The sequence below is a fragment of the Aulonocara stuartgranti genome (genome assembly GCF_965226115.1).
Source record: "Aulonocara stuartgranti genome assembly, chromosome: 8".
Lineage (NCBI taxonomy): Eukaryota > Metazoa > Chordata > Actinopteri > Cichliformes > Cichlidae > Aulonocara > Aulonocara stuartgranti.
Genome location: NC_138959.1, coordinates 26,448,311 through 26,465,540, shown reverse-complemented (window position 1 = coordinate 26,465,540; position 17,230 = coordinate 26,448,311). Strand labels below are relative to the sequence as shown.

General features: G+C 41.9%; 2 protein-coding genes across 3 annotated transcripts in view; both read right to left on the bottom strand.

Moving 5' to 3' along the window:
* The window catches only part of LOC309712921 (uncharacterized protein MYH16), a 61,711-nt gene extending 46,022 nt beyond the window's left edge, over nt 1-15,689 (bottom strand). The window contains exon 1 of the mRNA XM_082544130.1: nt 15,523-15,689. Within this exon, the coding sequence (XP_082400256.1) occupies nt 15,523-15,606 (84 nt within the window). The 5' untranslated portion in view covers nt 15,607-15,689. The remainder of the gene's footprint in view (nt 1-15,522) is intronic.
* Nucleotides 8,041-11,013, bottom strand: LOC309712922 (uncharacterized protein). 2 transcript variants are annotated; one of them, XM_082544131.1, is made up of 2 exons: nt 10,612-11,013; nt 8,041-10,485 (listed from the first exon to the last, which is right to left on the bottom strand). In XM_082544131.1, exon 2 carries the CDS (start codon nt 10,034-10,036, stop codon nt 8,432-8,434), a length of 1,605 nt encoding a protein of 534 aa, XP_082400257.1. In that variant the 5' UTR covers nt 10,037-10,485; nt 10,612-11,013; the 3' UTR covers nt 8,041-8,431. The 2 variants fall into 2 exon arrangements, with proteins under 2 accessions (XP_082400257.1, XP_082400258.1); XM_082544132.1 differs by having other exon boundaries at nt 8,041-10,482.
* Nucleotides 15,690-17,230: the final 1,541 nt, after the last annotated feature.

The following is a 17,230-nucleotide window of genomic DNA, read 5'->3' as shown; positions in this document are numbered from 1 at the left end:
AAGCTGAAGCCAACAACTTATCTAGTCACTGATAGAGTTGCAGTGAAATAAGAAAGTTGACTAGTTTTTCACCATAAAATCCCAGCTAGCCTACACTGTATGGCCACAAATAAGCTACATAACCATGTACCCGGCCCATGAATATCAGTTTTTGTGCCGATATTAATGCTAGGAAAGAATTCGAACTCTGCAGTTAGCAGCAGAGCATAGGTGACTTTTAAGCACAAGGCACCTTATCATAAGCAACCCCACTCCATAGCTTCACATGTTCTTCTGCAGTTGCTGCAGTTACTAAACCCTTCTGCTTTACAACCTGGTCTTTAATTCTGACCTCATTAGCCGTTTCCAGGTCCAAACTCTGCTTCAGGTCCCAAAGTCAGGAACACTGCAGCATCACTGAGAGTTAAAAACTGTCTAAATCCTTTTGTCTTTAATAAAATGATCAGTGTGGCTGCTCTACCAGGTGTAACATTGAAGTCTAACATCCATGAAAACAGAATTTATTAAATTTAACAGAGTTAGAAGTCAGCAGGAAGTTAGCTTGCTAGTTTCCATCTAAAGATGATACACCATCTTTCGACATAAATGAAGACAGGAAACTAAACAGCAGTGATATTTGTAAGGTTACTGAAGTTGGGCTAGCTGGTATATAATGATGTGGTGGCTAGCTACACAGCTATGGTTAGCATAACAGAAACAGTGAGGCTGGAGGATGAATGCTAACTTTTTTCCACTCGATAAAAGTTAACGATGGTTAGGGACAAATGCAATCACATGGCAGGAAAAAGATTTTTAAACGGACCAAACGTCAGTCAGGAGAACAGCTGAGATAATCCATCCACATGCTCAACCCTGCTGCTTAACACACACATGCATGTTCCTTACAAATGTGGTACTATTTAGGGGAAATAAACAGGTTTCCATCAGAGTTATTATAGTTTTTAATGTCTAATTATTTTTTATATTTATTTTTATTTTAACGTTTCTTTTAATTCAGTTTAATTTTAGTTAGTGTCCAGAGTGGGTTTGCTCACTTTGCTCACTCACTTTTAATTTTTTTGTCAAAGGTCTGCTTATAATAACCAGTACCCTTGCTTTCCAAAGGCGTAAAATTTATTTTCAAGAAGCATGGACAAATAATCAACCAAACACACATTTTCTTACTTTTGTGCTAAGTTTAGACAACCATTAGGATGTTGCTTTCTGCTGTAGCAAATGTGACCTTGAAATAGAAGCAAAGAATTTCTGAACCCTCTGATTATGAACAATAGTATTTGTCTATACTGCAAATAGAAATGTCAGCTGTTCTGCACTGAATTCTTAGACAGGGTATTTTAACACAATAAAGCCCCGCATTAAATGTAGTGCAGGAAATGGTTTCAATTCCACACAAAATGCACTATCCAAAGCAACAGACCTTCTGTCTGCTGCATACATTTAAACTTTCTGCCAGAACATATATATATTTTCTTTTATTTTCTCTGCTCACCTAACAAGATTCTGCAAGTAATTCTGGCATAACTTCTAAAAGAAACAAGAAGTGGATCTGGAATAAAACAATGTCATTATCCATTGAAGAATGGGCCTTACACAGAGTTTCTGTCTGATTTCTCAGACTTTATATCTAATTTAGTTCTGAGCTCAGATAAAATAATTATTGTGGGTGATTTTAACATCCATGTAGATGCTAAAAATGACAGCCTCAACATGGCATTTAATCTGTTATTAGACTCAATTGGTTTCTCTCAAAATGTAAAAGAACCCACCCACCACTTTAATCACACTCTAGATCTTGTTTTAACATATGGCATAGAAACTGAACATTTAACAGTGTTTCCTGAAAACCCTCTCCTGTCTGATCATTTCCTGATAACATTTACATTTACAATAATTGATTACACAGCGGTGGAGAGTAGACTTTATCAAAGTAGATGTCTTTCTGAAAGCGCTGTAACTAAGTTTAAGAATATAATCCAACCACTGTTATCATCTTCAATGCCCTGTACCAACACAGAGCAGAGCAGCTATCTGAACGCTACCCCAACAGAGGTCGATTATCTTGTTAATAATTTCACCTCCTCACTACGTACGACTCTGGATACTGTAGCTCCAGTGAAAACTAAGGTCTCTAATCAGAAGTATTTGACTCCGTGGTATAATTCTCAAACACGTAGCCTAAAGCAGATGACTCGTAATCTGGAGAGGAAATGGCGTGTCACAAATCTAGAGGATCATCATTTAGCCTGGAGAAATAGTTTGCTGCTTTATAAGAAAGCCCTCCGCAAAGCCAGAACATCTTACTATTCATCACTGATTGAAGAAAATAAGAACAACCCCAGGTTTCTCTTCAGCACTGTAGCCAGGCTGACAAAAAGTCAGAGCTCTTTTGAGCCAACCATCCCTTTAACGTTAACTAGTAATGACTTCATGAACTTCTTCACAAATATAATTTTTATCATTAGAGAAAAAATTACCAATAATCATCCCACAGATGTAATATTATCTACAGCTACTCTTAGTACCATTGATGTTAAGTTAGACTCTTTTTCTCCAATTGATCTTTCTGAGTTAACTTCAATAATTACTTCCTCCAAACCTTCAACGTGTCTTTTAGACCCCATTCCTACAAAACTGCTCAAAGATGTCCTGCCATTAATTAATTCTTCGATCTTAAATATGATCAACCTATCTCTAATAATCGGCTATGTACCACAGGCCTTCAAGCTGGCTGTAGTTAAACCTTTACTCAAAAAGCCATCTCTAGACCCAGCAGTCTTAGCTAATTATAGGCCAATCTCCAACCTTCCTTTCATATCAAAAATCCTTGAAAGAGTAGTTGTCAAACAGCTAACAGATCATCTGCAGAGGAATGGCTTATTTGAAGAGTTTCAGTCAGGTTTCAGAGCTCATCACAGCACAGAAACAGCTTTAGTGAAGGTTACAAATGATCTTCTTATGGCCTCTGACAGTGGACTCATCTCTGTGCTTGTCCTGCTAGACCTTAGTGCAGCATTCGATACTGTTGACCATAATATCCTATTAGAGCGATTAGAACATGCTGTAGGTATTACAGGTACTGCACTGCAGTGGTTTGTATCATATCTATCTAATAGACTCCAATTTGTGCATGTAAATGGAGAGTCCTCTTCACACACTGAGGTTAATTGTGGAGTTCCACAGGGTTCAGTGCTAGGACCAATTCTGTTTACATTATACATGCTTCCCTTAGGCAGCATCATTAGAAGACATAGCATACATTTTCACTGCTATGCCGATGACACCCAGCTCTATCTGTCCATGAAGCCAGATGACACACACCAATGAGTTAAACTGCAGGAATGCCTTAAAGACATAAAGACCTGGATGGCCGCTAACTTTCTGCTTCTTAATTCAGATCAAACTGAGGTTATTGTACTCGGCCCTGAAAATCTTAGAAATATGGTATCTAACCAGATTCTTACTCTGGATGGCATTACCTTGGCCTCCAGTAACACTGTGAGGAACCTTGGAGTCATTTTTGACCAGGACATGTCCTTCAAAGCACATATTAAACAAATATGTAAGACTGCTTTCTTCCATTTGCGCAACATCTCTAAAATTAGAAATATCCTGTCTCAGAGTGACGCTGAAAAACTAGTTCATGCATTTATTACTTCCAGGCTGGACTACTGTAATTCATTATTATCAGGATGTCGAAAAAACTCGCTGAAAAGCCTTCAACTAATCCAAAATGCTGCAGCAAGAGTACTGACAGGGACTAGAAAGAGAGAGCATATTTCTCCTGTTTTGGCTTCCCTTCATTGGCTTCCTGTTAAATCCAGAATTGAATTCAAAATCCTGCTCCTCACATACAAGGTCTTAAATAATCAGGCCCCATCTTATCTTAATGACCTTGTAGTACCATATCACCCTATTAGAGCACTTCGCTCTCGCTCTGCAGGCCTACTTGTTGTTCCTAGAGTATTTAAAAGTAGAATGGGAGGCAGAGCCTTCAGTTTTCAGGCCCCTCTTCTGTGGAACCAGCTTCCAGTTTGGATTCGGGAGACAGACACTATCTCTACTTTCAAGATTAGGCTTAAAACTTTCCTTTTTGCTAAAGCATATAGTTAGGGCTGGACCAGGTGATCCTGAATCCTCCCTTAGTTATGCTGCAATAGACGTAGGCTGCCGGGGGATTCCCATGATGCATTGAGTTTTTCCTTTCCAGTCACCTTTCTCACTCACTATGTATTAACAGACCTCTCTGCATTGAATCATATCTGTTATTAACCTCTGTCTCTCTTCCACAGCATGTCTTTTATCCTGTCTTCCTTCTCTCACCCCAACCGGTCGCAGCAGATGGCCCCGCCCCTCCCTGAGCCTGGTTCTGCCGGAGGTTTCTTACTGTTAAAAGGGAGTTTTTCCTTCCCACTGTTGCCAAAGTGCTTGCTCATAGGGGGTCATATGATTGTTGGGTTTTTCTCTGTATCTATGAAGCGCCTTGAGGCGACTTTTGTTGTGATTTGGCGCTATATAAATACAATTGAATTGAATTGAATTGAAAAGAAGGTGTTAAAAAGCATATGCTGTGTTACTGTACAGAAAGGCAGGCTCGCACGCACACACACACACACACACACACACACACACACACACACACACACACACACACACACACACATGCACAAAAACCTGTTGCTGCTTGAGTGCTGGTATCTGAAAAAGAGCTGTCATTAGTTGGGCTGTCAGAGATCTGACAGCCAGTTCACTGCTCATGCCTGACAAACTGTACAGTTCGTCAGCAGGGAAAGTAGTAAGGGCATTATCATCTTTCTTAAAGTGTGTGCCGATAATTACCACGTTGTCCAAACACGGTTTAGCACATGTGTATCGCCTGACACACCTGAACTTCCTTTTGCCTGTAGTCAGATTAAACACACAATACCTTCACCTGTCAGTGCGGGACTGAATGTCTCACTTAGCTTCAATCTGCACGCCGATGCCAGAAAAAGAAGAGGAAGACAAATATGACACATCAATGGTTCACCTTTAGCATGATCACAGGGATTAACCCCTTATGCCAGCACCAGTGTTGATATTGCACAAATAAAGTACTCTCTTTATTGCAGCGCATTCCCGCTTTGTGTGAAGGCCGGGGATTACACTTGAGCAAAGGTGTCATGTTTTGACTTGAAGCTCTGAGGTGTTTTTGCACCTCTTGTCTCAGAAGAAAAACTTTCCAAGTGTCCATCTGATTCGTAGTGCTGTAAAAATTGTTTGCACTCCCTGAATATACTTTGAAGTCAACTGAGGACTATGAATATGAAAAGGGGACTTATTCTGTTGTTCTATTCTTAATCCATTTCCACTTTTATATTGATTCACAGTTCAAAAATAATCCTATTTAACTTATTCCTTGTCTTCTGAAACAAACCCCCTCCCTGACTAAACCTTCTTTTGAGTGGCTGCTACTTTTACAGTTTTTTCTGATTGCTTAAGCACATTTTTTGTAACTATTGGCTAATTTTGCAAAACTCTTCACACAAATAAGAAAACCTGTCACCCAATAATCAAAACATTGTAGTTCTCTTGTAAAAGCAAACACAGCTAGATTAACTCTTCACACCTTCGTAAAAATGGTGTTTCCGTATCAAACAGTACACACAAGCCATCATCTACTAAGCACACAATGCGCCAACTGCACACTGATGGTATGAATACAAAACACATCTGGCTTTTGCTTCCTCTGTGCACAAGGTAGGCTATGTCAGTCTGAGCTCATACTTCTGTCATAGATCCATAAGCATAGAGGAATCCAAACTTCAAGTACTGGTGTTTATTCACACACATCAAAACAAACACAAGTGTTTATTTCCAAGTATAGGATTATTTGCAATCGCCATAATGACTATATGGGTTACTTGGTCTGCAGTGAACATGCTTCCTCTGCCCCAGCATCTGGTCATCTAGCAATTCTGTAAAGTAACAATTTCCGTATTTTTACATCAATGGTATTGGTGTGTTTCTCATTGGCATATGGCAGTGCTACAAATCTTTGTGCGAAGTGACTGTACTAACCGATTCTCATTTCAAGATGTCCCTATGGTACTTGCTACAGTGTAGCGGCTCGAGTTAGGCTGGACCCGTTGGCCAGCTACCCTCAGGGTCATTCCACGGTTGATTACATGGTCCACTATTGTAGCTCTGATGTCATCAGCAATTCTATTTCTTACTCTTCCTACCCTTCCTCTCCCCCCTCCTCGTCTTCCTCTTGCTCCTCCTTGTCCTTGTTGTCCTCTTCATCCTACTTCTTCACCTCCACGTCCTCTTCCTCGGCCTCCTCTACTTCTCACTCTTTCTGCTCCCTCCATTGTACTCCGCACACACAGCTTACCTGTATTATAGTGCTTAGGCTGATTGCAAAGTGAACTAATTATCTAAAAAAGTTTTCACATGTGAAAGTGTGCCAGACAGTTGGCAAATTAGTGTTAATGATAGCCATACATGTGTATACTTTTGCTAGGAGTGTGTTGGAAATTTGGTAATTGAGTGTTGTGCAGTGAATTGTGCCTACAGTTTTGCATAGTGTGTGTTACAAAATTGCAAACTGAGTGCAAAGCAGTTTTTGTGCTTTTAGTTTTGCAAACTCAGTGAGTGGTTTTGCTATAAGTCTGAATAGTTTTAGAGATTGTGCTACAGGAATCACAGTTAGGGTTTAAGCATTCAGAAAAAACTGTAAACAGAAGATTGCAGGTGGGCGGGGCTACTGTTCTTATTACCATCATTAACATCCAAGAAAAAAATGTCTGCGTACACAGATTGCTTGCATACGTGTGCTGACCTCTAGTTGTGTAACTATGTTTAATATTTGTAATAATATAATGTGTAGCAGAAAACAAGGACAGCCATAATAGTTACTCTTTAGAATAGAATAGAATAGAATTCAACTTTATTGTCATTGCACATGCACAGGTACAGGGCAACGAAATGCAGTTTGCATCCATCCAGAAGTGCTTTAGTGATATAGATATATTACAATATATATTAGCAATAATATAGATATGTGAGTATATTACAGAAATGGGTCTATTATGGTATGTTATAATGTACACGGTATGAAGTATGTTGTGAATATTCTATAACTATAAGTATGTACAGGCTCTAGTGAGTACAAGCTATGTACAGGATATGAACAGGATATAAATATGAAAAACTATACAGAATATGAAATAAATAACTTTACAGAATCTGAGATATACAGCTATACAGAAATGGGAACTATGCAAGTTGTAAACAGTTGTAGGATTAAAGATTATCGAATGTACAGAATGATTATTTACACAGAGCTATACAGTAGTGCAGTTAAGATAAGTGAGATATAATTCCTACAGAGGCTATATAAAGTGCTAGTGGTTGTGAGTGGTGGTTCAGTCCATGTTATTATTGTGTTTGAGGGTACAGTTGTCCATTGTGGGTGTGTGTATGTTCAGTCCATGAGTTTAACGTGGGTCAGATGTCAGGAGGCAGAGTTCAGGAGTCTGACAGCTGTGGGGAAGAAGCTGTTCCGGTACCTGGTGGTCTTAGTCCGGAGGTTCCTGTGGCGCCTCCCAGAGGGCAGGAGGGTGAAGAGTCCATGTGATGGGTGACTGGGGTCTTTGATGATTTTCCCAGCCCTTTTCAGACACCGCTTCCTGTAGATGTCTTTTATGGCAGGAAGTGGTGCTCCGGCGATGCGCTGGGCAGTTTTCACGACCCTCTGCAACGCCTTCCGGTCCGAGGCAGAGCAGTTCCCGTACCAGACTGTTATACAGTTGGTCAGGATGCTCTCGATGGTGCAGCGATAGAAGTTCACCAGGATGTCTGAGGACAGGTGGTTCTTCCTCAGAGTCCTCAAGAAGAAGAGGCGCTGGTGAGCCTTCTTGACCAGCTTGGAGCAGTTGGTCGTCCAGGTGAGATCCTCGGAGATGTGGACTCCCAGGAACTTGAAGCTGCTCACACGCTCCACAGCCGTCCCCTTAATGTGGATGGGTGGATGTGGGTCAGCATTCCTCCTGTAGTCCACGATGAGCTCCTTGGTCTTCTCGGTGTTAAGCAGCAGGTTGTTTCTGTCGCACCACTCAGCCAGACGATCCACCTCCTCCCTGTAGGCGGCCTCATCGTTGTCACTGATGAGGCCAATCACCGTGGTGTCATCTGCAAACTTAATGATGGTGTTGGAACCATCAGCAGGTCTGCAGTCGTGGGTGAAGAGGGAGTAGAGGAAAGGGCTCATCACACAGCCTTGTGGTGTTCATTGTGATGGTAGATGAGCAGCGGTTATCCAGCCGGACATGTTAGGGGCGGTTGGTCAGGAAGTCCAGTAACCATTTGCAGATGAGGGAACTGATACCCAGGTCTGTCAGTTTCCTGATGAGTTGTGAGGGGTGGATTGTATTGAATGCTGAACTGAAGTCTATAAACAGCATTCTGGCGTAGGTGTTGTTGTTGTCCAGGTGTGAGAGGACAGAGTGCATTGCGATGGAGACTGCATCCTCTGTGCTCCTGTTCCGGCGGTATGCGAATTGGTGGGGGGGAGACAGGATTTGAAGTGTGCTAGGACCAGTCGCTCTAAGCACTTAGTGATGATGGGGGTGAGTGCTACTGGGCGGTAATCATTAAGGCAAGATGGGTTGGAGTTTTTGGGTATCGGGACGATGGAGGTGGATTTGAAGCAGGCCGGTACCACAGCGTGGGCCAAGGACAGATTGAATATGTCTGTGAGCACTCCTGCAAGCTCCCCAGAACACGCTCTGAGAACACGCCCGGGGATGCCATCAGGGCCTGCAGCCTTGTGGACATTGATCCTGCTCAGCACCGCTCCTACATCGGTGGGGGAGAGAGTCATAGGTTGGTGGTCTGGCGTCATGTCTGCTTTGGTTGTGGTTGTGGGGTTCCCTCGCTCAAAACGAGCATAAAAGTTGTTGAGCTCGTTGAGGAAGGAGACATCAGAGGATGCGGGGGAGGGTTTGGTGGTCCTGTAGTCTGTGATGGTCTGGAGTCCTTGCCACATGCGTCGGGGGTTGGAGTTGGAGAAGTGTTCTTCTACCTTCTTTTTGTAATGGTGTTTGGCTTTTTTGATGCCCTTCTTTAGATTAGCCCTGGCTGTACTGTAGGCGTGTGCATCTCCTGACCTAAAGGCAGTGTTGCGGGCCTTCAGGAGGAGACGAACATCCCGGTTCATCCAAGGCTTCTGGTTGGGGTACATGGTGATCCGTTTCTGGGTGGTGACACTGTCTGTGGTTTTGGAGATGTAATCCAGTACAGATGAGGCGTACTGGTCCAGGTCTGTGTGGGTGAACATATTCCAGTCTGTGTTTTTAAATCTGTCCTGGAGCACTGCGTCTGTCCCCTCTGGCCACACTTTAATTGTCCTCACAGCAGGTTTCACACGTTGGATGAGTGGTGAATACCGAGGTGTGAGGAACAGGGAGAGATGGTCCGATTGTCCAATGTGGGGGAGGGGTGTGGCTTTGTAGGCTCCAGCCAGGTTGGAATACACATGGTCTAAAGTCTTGTCTCCTCTGGTGTGGCAGGAGACATGTTGGTGGAATCTGGGGAGGACTGTCTTTAAGTTGGTGTGGTTGAAGTCGCCAGCAACAATAAAAGCAGCCTCGGGGTGTTTATTCTGGTGTTTGTTAATGGCTGCAGAAAGTTCTTTCATGGCCAACCTAGCATTAGCGTCGGGGGGTATATACACGGCAGTGAGTATGATCGAAGTGAATTCTCTGGGGAGATAATAAGGTCTGCATTTGACCATTAAAAACTCCGCATTAGGTGAGCAGTGACTCTCAGTAGTAGTGGAGTTCATGCACCAAGCATTGTTAATATAAATGCACAAACCTCCACCTCTGGTCTTGCCGGAGTCATCTGCTAGCCTGTCGGCTCGGTGTGTGTGGCGTCCTGCTAACTCGATAGCATTGTCCGGGCAGCTGTTGTTCAGCCATGTTTCGGTGAAAAACATGACATTTGAGTCCATAATCCGTCTGTTGTTAGTGATGGAGAGCCGTATCTCATCCATTTTGTTTGCCAGAGAACGGACATTGGCGAGAAAAATACTGGGTAAAGGCAGCCGGTGTGGCGTTAGCTTTAGCTTAGCCCGTAGCCCTCCGCGCCTACCTCGCCTTTGTTTACGATCTCGGCGCCGTCTGCGTGCACTTCCGCCCAGCCGGGGAGAGTGGGCAGCCTCCGGTGTTCTGGAGATCTCTGGGATGAGTCGGAGATCGGCGATAAAACTGTTGGAGTTGTGAGTCCAGATGTCCAGAAGCTCTTGTCTGCTGTAGGTCAGCAACGCACAGCAATTCTGGACGAATAATCCGGTTAAAAGTAGATAAAAAACCGCTAAATAGCAGATTCTGGAGAGACACTGAGCCTCGCGTTGTTCACGCGCCGCTGTTCCAGATCAACTGGCGTTTAGATCAACTGGCGTTGGTCGAACAGATGTGTGGCAGTCTTGCGTTTCAGGAGCTGCTACCGACAAACCAGCAAAAAAACGCCAAATGTGTCACCTGTGACACTTGTGAGGTTGTCTCAAACACACTCCGTCAGTCTTGATGCTGTTGAACAACAAAATGTTTAAAAATGTGGCGAGTTTACCTGGTGATATCCTCATGCGTGACGCGATCGCGAAAACAGCAAACAAGTAACACCACGCCGTTGTTGTTCACAGGACAGCAAGAGTAAACGATCGGGAGACTCTTGTCGTCGTTATCGTTCCCCTCGCACGGTTTATTTCTCCGAATTCAGCGTTTTTGCTTCACAACTACAGCGTGCAGTTTACTTTGTGCACTAACATGGAGTCGAGTCAACCAGCGCCACCTCTGGCCAAGTGCCACAGCCTACAGCCAGATCAACCTGTGACACACATCTGCACCACGTTTGAATTCGTGTCATGCACATTTGTACCTTTCAATTGTGTCTGTTTGTGCGTCATGCAAATAAACCTTTGAAATGAATGAAATGATATCATGTATTTATTATCAGCCTACATTTGTACAAAATGCCAAATTACATACACATAAGAATCACCATCCTGATATCAATACTTTTGCCCATACGAAAAATGTCGTGAACACACTAATATTTCACCAGTGTTGTAACATCACATGTCGTTAGCGTAGTCTGTCTGTGTCTGCCCTCTGCAAACAAACATGTTAGAGTTGGTTGTGATATACAGTCTGCATAAGTGTGGTCAATCTAATAAACATTTATAAGGAGATGGCAGTTACTGTGAATGTACAGCAGTTACACAGTGATTAGTAATAAACAGTCAGACAATGACCCTGACAATCTCATTCAATCTTGCAGATTGCACCTTCTGTGGAAAGTGGTACCACACGGTGTGTGTGGACTTCCCCTGTGCAGAAGGCGACTACAAATGTTGTGGGTGCTAAATAAACAGAAAAAAGTGATCCCTGTTGTCTTTGCTTACTGATTGTTTTCAGTGTTGACAATCCACATTGCTGGCATTGCATCTTTCAACATGTTTGTGGGTAGATTTGGATGTACCAGGGGTAAGTGCAGCCACTCAGCCTCTACTCAATGTGATCATAGCAGCAGGTGCAGATGTGTCACAAGTTAATCTAGTAATGGCCTATGGTCATGTGTTAGTGGTGGGAACAGTCATATCCACTCACTCTCACTGGCTGTTTATTACTAATCACTGTGTAACTGCTGTGAATTCACAGTAACTGCCGTCTCCTTACAAATCTTCATTAGATTAACCACACTTATACAGACTGTATATAACTCCAGCCATGTTGATGAATTGCCTATATTGGCTGGAAATATTCATTTTCAGGGAAAAGACACAGACAGACGATGCTTACAGGATGTGATGTGACAACACTAATGAAATATTGATGTGTCATATTTGTCCAAGGTGTATTTCATTGTTATGGAAAAAGAGAATATTAAAATCATGATGACCAATTGGAGTGGTGATTTCTATGACTTTGTGTATATAATTTGGAATTTTGTACAAATGTAGGCTGATAATAAATACATGATATCATTTCATTCTTTCCAAAGGTTTATTTGCATGACGCACAAACAGACACAATTGAAAGGTACAAATGTGCATGACACGAATTCAAACGTGGTGCAGATGTGTGTCACAGGTTGATCTGGCTGTAGGCTGTGGCACTTGGCCAGAGGTGGCGCTGGTTGACTCGACTCCATGTTAGTGCACAAAGTAAACTGCTCGCTGTAGTTGTGAAGCAAAAACGCTGAATTCGGAGAAATAAACCGTGCGAGGGGAACGATAACGACGACAAGAGTCTCCCGATCGTTTACTCTTGCTGTCCCGTGAACAACAACGGCGTGGTGTTACTTGTTTGCTGTTTTCGCGATCGCATGGCGCACGAGGATATCACCAGGTAAACTCGCCACATTTTTAAACATTTTGTTGTTCAACAGCATCAAGACTGACGGAGTGTGTTTGAGACAACCTCACAAGTGTCACAGGTGACACATTTGGCGTTTTTTTGCTGGTTTGTCGGTAGCAGCTCCTGAAACGCAAGACTGCCACACATCTGTTCGACCAACGCCAGTTGATCTAAACGCCAGTAGATCTGGAACACCGCCATCTTTAGTAGTTACCACCAATAGTTACCATGCCTGTGTGTTATCCCTGTTAATATTCACATTACTCAAGTAGGCAACAGCCAAACTATTTCAGGAAAAAAGTAATAAAATCATCATGCAAACTCTGGATCATGCTTTGAAGCTTTGAAAGCTGCTTAGTTAATGCTCAGTTTTAATTGAACACCTTTGCACAGGCAGGTGCTAAATGCAAAGAAAAATCCTGTCACTTATTCAAGCATAAAGAGTCAAAGACTAACAGAGTGTGAGCTTGGACAGAAGGATGCAAGTGATAGTTGGTTTACTTTCAAGCCTTTGGAAAAAAAGAACTAATTCTAAATTTTGGGTAAAGTCGGCGTTTGAAGATCATTTTGATCTTTTTTAATATTAAAACCTCAGCAGAGATGTCCGTCACCTTTAATGTTTAAGTCTAATCATTCATCACTAATATCCATAAAAAAAGAAATTAATATCTTTTATATTTGCATATGTAGGTGCAAAACAAAACTTCAGGAATTATAAAGTTAGTCTTCAAAATGTGCCTGAGCAAAAGTCATTGCTGGGAGGTTCTTAGTAGCAATGCGTTAAAACTAGTAATACAGTCCCTAGTGAGATCATAATTAAGAACCAGTTAACTTGTAAGTATGGCAAACTGCAATGCCACTAACAACCACTAAATAGCCAGCTCTTAATATGTTTTTGTTTTACTATAGTGAGCCTTAATGACTAATTTCAGGCTGTTCAATGAATGTGCACATTAAATCATTCCTCTGTTAATAAAACGTAAAGGTTTGTGTGATAATGGCCCATTATTTAGTAGAAAAAATCATTAAAGTTAGTTTTTCTAGTAAGCTAAAGGTAATAGCACAGTGTGTAAATGGAAAAGATCCTAACAGACAGTGAGGACTGGGATTAATCACATCTGTCTTTATACATGTGTGTCTGACAAGAGATAAAACACATGACGTATATCTAAGTTTTACTCAGAGCGACTTTGATGAATGCACTTTATTCTTTCTTTCATCTGCAGTGCTACTGACCACTGCAGTATACAGGTCAGACTGTGACTGCAGACCCAGAGCTTAAGCAAAAACCTGTAGCTCTAAAGCTCAGTGATACTTAATGCACATCTACTGTGTTTGGGTGCTTCTTATCCAGGTGTGTGTCGTCCTTGAATTGTTAGCTTATTGCTGCAAACAGAGCATTTCTGGACAGTAAACAATCCTCAGCATCCAAATTGCTCCCAGATAAATGGACCACAGAGCGAAGCCTGGCCTCTGGCTGAACTCTGGATCCAGGTCGCGGAGGGAGGTACAGCAAGCCTTTGATCAGCGAAGCACCTCATAGCTCACTTACACTCATGTGGTCAACTGACTGCAGGTCAGGTCCAATAATACCAGCTTATAAATTATATCAGTGATATGACTGTCATCATGTAGTTACACTGAAGTTCTGCTCTTTTCTTTGTGAGTTATTGTCCCGATAAGGTTGATTTGAAATACCTTACATTATTGGACCGCATAACGGTTGGATGGATTATAGACAACACTGACTGTAGTTACCTTGAAGTGTGTAGACCTAAACATAACATTATCTGAGGATCAGTGGGATTCCTTTCAATTTAGGAGGAAACGCACACAAAGAAACAAAGTATCCCATCTGAGCCGCATGACCCACATGCACCATCATCAAAGAAGAAAACCACCGAGCTTTTTGTGTCTTTGCTGACAGACCCAGCTGCTACATGTGAAACTACTGAGAGAGACAGGAACCAGCCAGCTGAAAGAGCCACCATGGTCTAGGTCACAGAGTTGTATATCATCCGTGATGGGCAAGTTACATAAAAATGGTAATCAGTTACTCTGCAGTAGCCATCATCAAAAGTACAGCCTTACATTACTTCATATCATTTGACTATCTTTTAATATCCACACACGCCATAGATAGTATACATTAATATAAAGGTGCACAACATGACAGCTCCCCAAAAGAGGTCAAACATCTTGTGATGCTCCCCTACTGGCAGGCTGCAGTACATGCCCCCGCTGTCACATTTAATACTTTGTTTTACTTGGCTGATAGTGACCTACAGCTGTTTTCATGTGATCAGGCAGGGGATCAATAGGGTCCACGGCCCTCTTAGGGACACTCCCAATAGGGCTTAAAAATCTGGGACTCTCCATAAACTGAGAGGTGAAACAGACACTTTTCTTTCTCAGCTCCATAGACTACCATGATCTTCACAGACACTTTGTTTTACTGTTTTTCATTATTGATATCATTTAATATTAGTAATTAATTCCATAAAGAATGATGTCAGTGAGTTTAAGGGGAACTCTGGAGTTGCTACCTGGCTCCAGTTCAGTAGTTTGGAGTTGTATTGATCTCCTCATAAAACTCTTTGCTTTAAATCTTCAAATCTTCCAATGTTTTCTAAGTGGTTGTAATTGATCCTTCAGCAGTACCTTAAATCAGTGAGCAAGCAAATGAAACTCCCTGTTTTAGTCTCCTCAGGCTTTCTGATGCTTGTCTGTGTTTGCATTCCACTGAAATGTATGTGTGAGCTTGTGAGAAGAAGAGGAAAAACTACACATTTAGCTACTCACAGCTTAAACTTTAAGAATGATACTAATCCTGAAACATGGAAAATCTTAAAGTAAATTTAAAAAAACTTGAAAAGCACATACACTATGTGTCACAAATGATCCTATACACTCTGATGCCCCCTGCTGAATGAAGGACCCTCTTTTCTAGAGGTGTGGGCCTGGAACAAGGAAGAGCCCTGCATCATGGTGGAAGAAAGTGCCAGAAAGAAAACTAACCGGGAGAGATTAAATAACACAAAGTCTGCAAAAAATGAATAAGCAAAGATTAAGTGAAGAAGGAAAACATGTAGTGCCAGAGAAAAAGAGGCATTTTTCTTACATGTGCCAGGGGTCTGTTGTGGAGAGCAATGGTGGGTCTATACTGGTGGAAGTCAGTCTGGATCACACACACTCTCTTTTCCATCCTCACAGCTCACAGACGCACATGCTGTCTTCACCCAAGCAGGTTCTGGGTAGATAGTGAAGAATGTGTGTGTGCTCTCTTGAAGCTGTGGGAGTGTGTGTGAGAGTGCTATGCATGCTACCTGACCCTGAGGGAGGGAGGGAGGGAGGGAGGGAGGAAGGGAGGGAGATGACGAGCAAGCAAAAAACAAGCTTGAACACCCCCACGCCGCTCTAAACCCTGATTCCACACATGCACACATTTCTCCTCTTTGCTCAAAGCGACGCCACCTTCTGACAAAGGCATAACAAAAGAAGACAGACTGGCAGCTTTTACCGCAACAATGTAGCACACACATACTACAGAGTGGCTCATTTGCAACCAAACTGTGTTGTGCATGTGACATTATTATTTTCTGTTTTTAAAATAACAAATACTGAATTTTAATGGTGAAAAAAACCCATGCCAGAAGTTGTAAATTAAAGTTGTAACAATACCATGAAAAAGCAGCGTCACATTGTAAGGAATGCATGCACAATGCTTTTTGTATTTTTTGGATTATTGCAGGAAAAAAGTTAAAAGTAAAAATTTCTGGTACTCACACAAGTAATTCACAAACTTCAGGCTATGACTGAACTTACACTAGCATTTCATATTCTCATTTATCTGCTAATTGGAAGTCTCGAGGACCTGCAATAGCTTCATAATTCATGCATATATTTTATTATTACTTATTTATTAATTAAACTACTTTAATAACTTAATAAATACCCCCTGTGTATTTTTGTGTGTGTGTCATTTGCTGGATAAAGATCTGTTGCACCTATTGGCTGGAGGCAGGAGGAAATCATGCACAAAATGATATGTTTACCTTGCAACACAGGGAAAATGACAGCAGTGGGTAATTTATCTTGTTTCATCTTGTGGGCATGAAAAGAACAGATCCCCGAAGTTTTTAATCAAGCTGGCAGGGAAACTTGGGATTTTTTAGAGGCTTATTGTCTATTGTTTGGCTTATGGCTTGACTCACAGTCAAGTGGATGTCAGCATGCATGCAAAGCTCAAGAAATTGATCCTGTGCTCATAAAAAAATATACTTTATGTCACAGTGAATTTATTTTTTACCTTTATAAAGAGTAAAAAGTCACATTTCTGTTTGTTTTTACATTTATATTAGTGGAAATACTAATATATTCTGACTGAATCCAACAACAATGTGTAATGACAAGCCTGAAGACAATGATCATTAACTCTTGAGCTCTGCTAAGCTAAAGATTTTAGCATCTTCCAGCTTGTTTGGTTTATATGGTGCTCAACTTTGTCTAACTCATGCTTCCAACTTTACCTGCTCCAAATGATTGGTTCTGGATGTGTTTATTCAGTGAATAGTACAGTATTTTCCCCTGAGGGTGGCTGGCTACCCTTAGAGATAGGGTGAAGAGTTCAGTCATTCCAGGGGGGCTCAGAGTAGAGCCGCTATTCCTCCACATCAAAAAGAGTCAGGTTAGGTGTTCAGGCCATATCCTATCATAAAGAGGCTATCAGGATAGACCCAGAGCACACTGGTGAGATTATATCTCTTGGCTGTCCAGGGAATGCCTCGGAGTTGACTCACTGTTCAATTCTTCCAACCAGCATTTGACTG

What these genes read in the sequence shown, in the direction of transcription:
- LOC309712922 (XM_082544131.1), bottom strand. Translation starts at nt 10,036, where the DNA reads ATGGATGAGATACGGCTCTCCATCACTAACAACAGACGGATTATGGAC.